We start from the raw sequence: 10,107 nt of genomic DNA, 5'->3' as shown, positions 1-10,107 counted from the left end.
AAAAAAAAAAAAAGAAAAAAAAAGGAGGGGGGGCAAGAAAAACCACACTGTTCTGCAGGACAACTGAGAATTTACTTTCAACACGTAACAACTTCATACAAACATTTAATAACCAAATTTATTAAAAATAAAATTAAACAATCTTCTTAAAAATACTTCAGTCTGAAAAGTTGCACATTTGTCACCAGCAGCGGGAAGCTTACCTGCTTGGCTGTTTTCAGACTGAGCTATAAGTGCTGCCATTGCTGAATTTGGGTTCAGCCTATTGCCGTACATGTGGGATGGAGGCAGACTGAGTGAAGATCCAGGTAGGGTGCTTGCCTGCAAGAAACCAGTTAAAACTTGAATCCTTTTTTTTAAATGGGGGAGAAATGCTAAACATATTTTAAAGAAGCCTTACTAATGCACAATTATTAATTTTTTTCAAAGTTGAATGCTTTTTAAAAACTGAATGTATTTAAAAGAAAAAATATTATTTTCCATTTGTGAGTACAGAAATAGAATTGCAGTACTTTGAAAATATATCAGGTTTTAAAGTGTGTTTTACTTCTTGTTGGCAAGATCTGTTAATAAAAAAACCTTCTAATAAAAAAATTACTGCAGCAAATATTAAGAATACCTAAATTGCATTTTAAAACAACCACCATGTAGCAGGATGGGTAGACTTCCTTGCAATCCTGAAGTATGCACTCAATGCTAGTACTTAGTAGCATGGCGACCATGTGGTTATCCTACTAATTATTTAATCTTATTAAACCATTTACAAAATAAGGGCAGGTAGACAACAGATGTCTCACAAATGCTTGGGTTCCTTACATCACAAGCCGGCTGTGGGGGTCAAAAGGTCCAACTTTCAGCTCTATAGTTTAACTACACAGAGCCATATTTCCTTTGCTCGACTCGGTCATTAGTAAAACCTGCACACTATTTTGTTACTTCCTATTTTGATAGACTTGGAAGCCTGGTTTTTTTTGTTTTGTTTTGTTTTTATTTTAAAGAACGCAAACAGCCATTACAAGTATGTTTTCTATACAATAGGGGGCTCGCCGAATCACAGCTTTGCCCTGACCCCATATAAGGAACTGTATTTTTGGCAGTTGGCCAGCTCTACTTATTGAAGAGCTCCCAAAGTTTGTGTTCATTCATGTTGCTAACCACAATTCTGAAGGTCTCTGCTGGGACTTGTGCCAAACAAGCGAAAATGAACCCTTAAACAGATGAAGCTAAGGAGGCTGGCCAAAATCTTGCATAATCCAAAGCAATAAAAATACCTTCTTCCTTGGCTGCTTATGCTTTTTCCCTTTCGAAGAAAAGATTTGTGTCAAATGCTGAGTTGCAGAGACAGGCAATCAAAGAAAAAAAGGCACGGCTGCTTATTAAAAAGGCATTTTCCTACCTGATAAAAAAATTATTTCAGAATAAAGAAAAGATTGCAATATTGGCGGGGGTGAGTGAATCAAAAGATACACAACCTGTGTGATCACTGGTTTTAAAATGAATCTTAAGAAAATGTAAACAACCCTTACAAAGGAAACTTTTTTTGAAAAACAAAAAAAGAAGGTGAACAGTAAGGAACTCAATTTGTGGGACATTTTGACATGTATAACTGCACACAAGAGACGGGGGAAACATACTGGTTATTACAGCAAAATATTACAGAGTATAAACTATGTCTCTGGAAAGAATCACACGCTACCATTAAGTTTTGGCTTTCAGCCAACATATTAAACTTGATGAATGGACTTTTATGAATTCACACAACTGTTTTCAATGATGCTTTATTTACTATATACTGGTGAGAAACTGTGCCCGATACTTACATTCTTCTACTGTCACAAAGTTAGAAAAAGCCACAAGTAATTACTTACAATGATCAGGTTTTTTTCACTTTTCAGTTTAAAGATATGTGCAAGATTGCTAGACACAGAACCACAGTTTCACTTCAAATCTGGCTGTGATTTCTTTTTTTTAAAGAATTGCAGGTCTTTAGTAGAATTAATCTGAATTAGTTGTAAGTCTTAAAAATAACGCAGGCATTTCCACCTACCCAGGTATAACAGCTTCCAGAAATACAGTATGTATTAGTACTGTGACCACTTACTGATGAAGGCAGCAATACTGCACAGCTCCTGCTATTTTCCTTAATAAATGCCTATAGTGGGACTCCAACGCAACTATTATTTTTCACTAGCAACCTTCAGCTGTTTTCCTCTCAAAAACAAAACAAACTTCAAAAACAATGTAGCTTTTTGTCAAACTCTTTCACTGAAGAAACCTAATGGAATATTACAAGATTGAACCATTATTTGCTTCCATATCTAAGAGGCAAGACTAGCAAAATAAAAATCTACATACACTTTATTTAAATAAATTGGTTGAAGTTATGAATTCTACTAATACAGTTTGTGCTTTTTTTTTTTTAACTACAAACATCAGGTCTTATTTCTGTTTAGTTTTAGAATATTTCTATAAAAGATTTCTCTTAATTCTAGTGAGTGTACTGCTCACATTTTACACAGAAGCTGCTATACTTACTCTGTGTAATTCACTGCAAGGCTGCTTAAAACTGTGCAATAGCAACTATATATTAATTTATGATGGTAGGGCAGCTATAATCAGCAAGGAGAATACATGTTTATTTGACTGAAACATGCCCAAATAACTTTAAGAAGTTTCTAGAAGTATCTAAGTATCTTGAAAGGAGTTGCTAAAGTCTGTTGAGTAACCATCACATCACAAAACGAAAGACATCAAAGGAATTAAACAATGTTTGCTAAGTGGGTTGATATAACAGATCAAAAGACTTAGCATAATTTAAACAATATCTAAGAACTTGAGTTTTTTAACAAGTGGTGGTTCACCCCAAACTTAACCCCTGTTTTTACTTCAAAATAATAGTAAAGGTGTACTACAACAAGTTGGAACTACAAAAGTTCTAGTGCCATCACGTATCCTATGCAACCCTCAAAGGAAGAAGTCACATCAGTAAAATTGTTCAAGTAAGATGGAGGCAAAAAAAGAAAACTTTTCAAATACGTTTTTTAAATGGCAATGTAAAATGACAAGAATAATGATTTGCGAAGCTTTATTATGTATGTGACGACTTCATCTGACAGGAAAGTAGAGGAGGTGGAGTGCTGCTACATTATTTAAAGGTGAAATAGGAGCTTCATGTTTCACTCACAGTCGAAACAAGCTGTAGCAAGCATTTATTAAAAATGCGCAATCATCCTGTCAATACATATTAAGGTCACAGGACTGAAACATGTTCTAAAATGCAGAACTTTTAAAGCTGTACTATTCTTTACTTCAACTGATTCTATTTAAACAGTCAACACAATACACGATGTATGTATGAACTAACAAAATAAAGAGACTGCTAAGTATTTATTTTGAAAAGGCAGCAAATTTTTCTGAAGAGATTTTAGCAGAAGGATTTAAGCCCATCTAGAGGAATATAATACACTGCTTTCATTTATGGCATGTTCAATAAATCAGTAAAGCAATAAGCAGCAGAGCAGTACAGAAGGAAGATACACTGTAATTCATGGAATGCCCGAGTGCAATAAGAACACATGATTGATATTTGATTGATGCTTAAAAACACTTCCTCTACAGCAAGAGAGAAAGTGCAAGTATATTTTTCTAATTAAAGAACTAGATTCGCAAGGTAACTAAATTTAACTCGTATATATAAATATCCTCTGAAACATTTAAAATAGTTTTAGATTTGTTTGCATCACTCCAAAATGGTATTTTACTGTAACAGTATGACTATAAAGTTTCCCAAGTTGGCAACTATTTGCATTCATAACCAGTCGTTTACTTAAATTTCCAGGGAAAAGTTTCTTCATTTCAGAAGTTACATGTTCTTTAAGCAAAAAAAAAGGAAGGGGAGAAAAATGAGCCAATACTTAGCTGTACACAATTAGATTAGGTCTCAAAAATTTGAGAACCTTTGAACATGCCTATTCCCCTGTTCCTTTCAAGTTTTATGCTATGAAATATTTTCTGATAACAGGCCTTATTTCTGTCTCAGCTCCACACCAGTCAGGTTTTAATACTCAGCGTGTGATGAGAGATGAAACCAAGTGTGAACAACTTTCGGGTCCCATGAGTAGGCTGACTGTTGAAGCTGTCAGGTTCAATTGCATCATTCCACATTATTCAATGCCCCAAACTGCTCCCTAATTGTTAGGGGCTTAACATATTCAAAACCATTGTTTAGGCTAATGCTGAAATGCCTACAGTTGAGTTTCCATAAAGAAAGGGGAGGGATTTAATTGTAGTTAAACCATTACTGAACTCTCCTCCTTTCATGATAGGACAACAAGGATGGCTGGAACAACCAATTCCAAGACGGCTTCTTAATCAGTTTATATCCAATCAACATCCCTTTTCCCCTCTGCTTTAAAAACAGTCATTGCTATATTGTAGCTTTGCGTTATATTATGATGATGCTTTACAATTAGTGACAGACCACCTAATTACCTACTTCAGCCAATATCTATTTGTCAACAATAATTTCAAAGGTTATTTTTATTTCTTTTTTAAAATAAAAAAAATCATTGCTCCTGCACTGTCTATATCCCTTGAAGTATGAGTACCAGATTAATGTGGTTGGGGTCATACCATTTACCAATCATACTAGGTTCTTCATCACAGCACGATGCTGTGATAGAAAGTGCAAAACTACCCCTCGTTCCTAAATTAACACAAAGTAAAGAAATCAAGAGCACTGGGTATCACCTACAACTACTTCTTATGGCCAACTACTACTGAAAACAGTATAAAAAAAAAATTTGATGCAGATGAAGTTTAAAGCTAAATTTTCTGTGAGCTATTCTGCCACACTTCTGAGAAGATGTTACTAATACTTTCCATTCAATTGTCTAGCTTCACGAAATATGGAAGGAAATTCAAGCACTAGACCAAATATTAACATCAGCTTACTTCATCTAGAAGTCATGTTAAACTGATGTATTTTGGTCAATGGCAAACAACACTTACCTGAACAACATAGCATTGAAAATAACATCAAAATTAAAACCTGCATTGCAATTAAATGAGCTTAGATATTAAAACATATTAATGCTATGTACATAATGATAATAAAAAATTGATAATACACATATATATATATATAAACTAATTGCTTTTCTTTGGAAGCAAAAAGAGCTGCCTATCAAGTGACAGCAGCAAAAGCAACCTGGCCTTATGTTTCCCAGCTTAACTTGGACAAGTGAAGAAAAGTGGTTTTTATCCCTAGAATTTTTAAGGCCAGTTACGCTATGGGGAGCATATAACAGTTGGCTTTTCTTGGGTATTCAATGCAATGGGAAGAATGCAATGGGAAGAATGCCTTATCTGAATTCTGTTAGCTGTTCATGTGGGATGGCAATACACACCCACAGAAGCGTGGTCAGACTGCAGTTAACTGCAGCAATACAACCAAATTTCTAGGAAGCCCAAGAGGAAGTTCTGCCACATCAACAGCTTTTCATGCATCACTTGCTGCAACACAACTCTGGAATATTTTCACCACAAATACGGAATTTGCTTAGAAATCTTATCTAGACCTTGTTTCCAATGAAAAAAAAATCCAAATTCCTTTTTATTTTCCTGTATGCCAAGAAATACAGATGGAATTGAGGACAACAAAGAAAACTCTTAATAAAATACTGTTTCCACATTTCTTCTGAAAACCATCATATGACTTTTCAAAACAATTAGCACAACACAAAATAATATTAAAATGTAGCATGATAAACACTATTTATATATTTTAACTAAATCGATACTTTCATTTACACCTTTTTAATTTGTATTTTGGCTTTCATAGTTATAAGTTGAACATAATTAATTTTCAAGCAAACTATATCGACTTCTTGACTAAAACAGCCTACAGCACTATTGATGACTGAAAGCAGAAAGTGTACTTTTTACAGCTAACCTCACCTCACCTGCCATCATACATACATCACCAATGTGAATCACCCCCAAACATCCACTGTAGTCTTTTACTCATTCGTTCCACAAAAGCAATACTGGGATTGAAAAAATAAGCCATCCCATACTGCCACCATTACCATCTAAGCACCTTTAAGTCCTTAAAGTTTGGGGGTTTTTTAAAACAGATAATCAAGGTGGAATTTTACAATAGATGTTTTCACTAACTGGCTGAAATAAAAGATTTAATTGAAAAGCTTAATTAGGAGCTGGAAAAGTTAAAACGAAATCAGAAAAAGGGTCTGTAATATCTTAGAAGAAAAAAGCAACTTTTCAATCAAAAAGAGCATTAATTACAAATGTACAAATTATTATAATTAAAATCTGTCAGGAAAACTGTATACATGACATGTAAAATCATCCTATGGATACATTATTCACATCATTAGTACTTTTTATGTTACTAGCAAAAATACGTACTTTGAACTTTTAGCTGTAATGAAGACTTTTGCTTATGAACAAGCAAATAATCAAATACTGTCTTTGAGAAAAAATTGTTTTGATTAAATGTACAAATAAATCCTTCAATTAAATGAAACCATCTAACCTTCAAACAGCTGCACTCAAATATTTTCCAAGAAGGGCATGAATGAATGCAACTGGGAAACACAGTGGGATTTGAAAGGCAAAATGAAAAATTAATGGCACACCTACAGAAACTAATTTATACCTCTGCCCAGTGTACAACAAGGGCACATCAAGTCATTAAAAACCACATGGGTAGAAGGCCTATCTTCCAATAATGTGAAAAGCTATAACCTCAACCGTACTACCAGTTTACTCATCCCTTCCATGGTAACTAAGCGGGATATTATATTAAATTTTAACCAATTAAAATCTATTTATTTATAAACTAGACACAAAAAAAAGAGACTTGTACAAAAACTTATTAGAATACTACCTCATTAAGAGGTCTTTTTTGTTTGGTTGGGTTTTCCTTTTTTTTTTTTTTTTTTTTAAAGGAGGCTTTACAGGGATAAGACCCTGGGATTCCTCCACCTCCCCCACAAACCTAACTGAAAACAGAGCTATCATTTTGACACAAATCCTTTTTACCTCAAGTTTGTTCCTCCATCCTTTCCATCTACCTCTGCCTTCATAGCACTTAACCTGTATGTGCTTTACATAGACAATGGAAGCAATATCTTACCCAAGAATCTGTTTTCCGTAAGAACAATAACCTATATATTGGGAATCACAATTTCACTCTCATATTCACTAGCAGAAAGAATGACTTGATTAGGAAACAAACCCAGTATACCCATATAGTAATCTATTTTCTTCACATGAATATTCCAAAGAAAGCCAGACACTCGAAATATGGCAAATAATGGATCTGAGAGAAAAGCAACTACTTTCAAGATCATCTATAATTTCAAAAATAGTAATAATAAAGAATCAGCCACTTATTCACAAACACTGACATTTTAACTTTCGAAATAAACCTCAGTAGTCTTTGCTATTTAAGAGATGAAACACTTACAGTAGCAGAATTACTGCTGTGTAAAAATGCTTGCAAGATTCTCAATATTTTATACAAGGCCTATAAGGACACTGCATCAGCAATGAACTTTGCAGCTTGTAACAAAGCATACACCATGTAAACTTGAAATCTTTTTCAAGTCAAACCTAAACATCCGGTTTCATCTAAATATTTTTTATTTATTCTTTCCATTGCATACAGACTAGAAAATTTCACATTTTTCACATTCAACACCATTACTATTGTCTCAGGCAGCTAAATTGAAGTAGTGCTACACTCAGTTCAACGAAGAGGTCAATGTGCCTCAGTTGCCTGGAGACTGATGGTTGCTACAGCAGCACCAGATAAGCCAAGCTAAATAAGCTTCAGCTTGAAGGCAGAAAACATTTATTGCTAGACCGAAACATTGATGCAGTTGTCTCAGCATGCAGCACTGTGCAAAATCATGCAACTGCCTTTCAGACTACCTGTATATTGTATAAGTCTATGCGAAGACAATCTTACTGAAGCAAGAGGAAAATACAAAAAGTAAAGATTTTAATTGGGCTAAATACTAGATTACTTGCAACTATGATCCCTTTGTTCTTCTAGTTGAGTCACATGTTAGAAGGAATTTTCCCTCTGGCTGTAAATTCTTCCTCCTTGCTACTCTCCTCCACCCCCACCCCAAAAATCCTCAGTTTGATTGAATGAGAAGAAAATCAGATTTCTACCCGTTTTGCCTAGAAGTAACAAGGAATTAAAACAGCTTTTAAGTGTCAAACAAGAAAATTTAGATGGAAAAACCTTTACTAGCATGGTCCTTTTACATTTTTAATTTCGCAAGATGCTTAAATGTAAGTGGCTGTGACAAAAGGTTTAGTGGTTTTGGAAGGAAAGTCACTGTTTTGCATTGACATCTTACTCCACAATACCAAACCCCTGTCTGTCTACAACGTACTGAGGGATGCATTTAGCACACTTTCTAAATCTACCAGCGCTGGCAATTTCCTGTGGCAATGAGTCCCAAGGATCAGCAACATATACTATTAAGAATGATTTCTTTTTGTTCTGGATATGCTGTCTTTTTCTTTTATATATTTTTCTTAAGTTATGAGACAAGAAGAACAGAGTAATTTCAGCATCCAAACAGCCTGTGATCCATGCTGATATTTTACCTTTGACCCAGTAGGGTAGGGTAGGAACCTCTTTTGAGAGATCTTATCATCAAGAGGTGTTTTGATAGTCACATAAAATATGTTAATTGGTTTTCATGTATCCACCGTTTCTATTGATTAGAGAATTTTAGTACTACAGTAAGGATATGATTTCCTTTTTCTGGAAGCATGCTGCTTAAACCATGCAATATCATGATCTCCAGATGTTTTATTACTCTCTTTTTAATTGACACTCATATTAAAGGTAATACAAATCATCTTTAGAAAGACAAATGCAGAAAATACAACCAAACTGACCACAAATTCGCAAAACCTGCTACTTTACACATTGTATGGCAATGTATAAATTGAACTTAAAGAAATCAACTAATAGAACTTACAAAACATACTGTTTATCTACAGGAAAGATCACTTACTCTAGATTACATCAAATGCATTAGTATCAGCGAAAGGAAAAGACTGGTATGATGTCGTGATCACCAAAGGAAGTATATTTTGGAGAAATTTAGCAATACATTAACATATTGTCATAAGCACTGACTATGCTTTACATAAATGACTGATTTCTAAGGGGTGAGAGGTTTCACCACAAGGCACCCACCCCTTACTAGCTTTGCAGATAAGCAGCAGAAATCTATACTATCTGCACTCTGGACTTCATAAGAGCTGTTCTGGCATTCAACATCTCAGCTATTTCTATATTAAGAAATAGACTTCGGGAAGTGGCCTGAAAAAATGTAAAAAGAGTGTAAGGGTCTTCCTAAATTATGGAAATAATCTCTGATTACGTCTTACGTAATTTACCATAATTAGGATAAATTCCTTTGCAATGCAAGAAAGGATTATTGCTCAAATAAGTTTGTTGAGACCATTTCAAAGTCTCTGGTTTTAAGTCTGAAGATGTTCTGATCCAAAGGTGTCTGCAAGACTATTATACTAAATTCTTAACTTCAGCCATTACACATGGTTACAATGTGTACCTTTGGGAGCAAAGCAGGAAGCTCACTTAAGCAGCCAACCACCTACTGCAGGATACTTGAAGTCTGAGATTGTCACATCTGTCACATCCCAATGTCCTAGAACTAAGGGCAATTTGTCTTTTTTCCTGTATTCATTGTACTCCCCAAATAAAAGTTCATTAAACGCTGACAGCTAATAGACCTGCCATTTTCTAAAGTACCTACAGAGAGGATGGCCCAGAAACTTTCCTTTTCCTAAATGGACTTACTTTCAGCTGCCCAGCTCTAGCAAACCTCAGATGCTTAGCCTGAAACTTTCCACCCTTCCTCACATTTACTTTGAGCTGAATATTTCATTTTAAAAAAAAAAAAAAAAAAAAAAAAAAGGACAGGAAACAGGGTATGTTGTTTCTCTGAGCAAGACTGGGAAACAGAAGTGGACGGAGGAGTATCTTCCTTGGCCATACTGAATTTGAGAATATGACATCCATAATTTGAG

General features: G+C 34.6%; 1 protein-coding gene across 1 annotated transcript in view; it reads right to left on the bottom strand.

Annotated features, from left to right (window-relative positions):
• The window catches only part of MLLT10 (myeloid/lymphoid or mixed-lineage leukemia (trithorax homolog, Drosophila); translocated to, 10), a gene marked incomplete at its 5' end in the record, with an annotated part of 107,716 nt that overhangs the window by 17,487 nt on the left and 80,122 nt on the right, over nt 1–10,107 (bottom strand). The window contains one exon of the mRNA XM_009583179.1: nt 204–321. Within this exon, the coding sequence (XP_009581474.1) occupies nt 204–321 (118 nt within the window). The remainder of the gene's footprint in view (nt 1–203; nt 322–10,107) is intronic.

This window comes from Fulmarus glacialis, unplaced genomic scaffold (assembly GCF_000690835.1).
Source record: "Fulmarus glacialis isolate BGI_N327 unplaced genomic scaffold, ASM69083v1 scaffold8648, whole genome shotgun sequence".
NCBI lineage: Eukaryota > Metazoa > Chordata > Aves > Procellariiformes > Procellariidae > Fulmarus > Fulmarus glacialis.
This window is presented reverse-complemented; position numbering and strand designations above follow the sequence as displayed.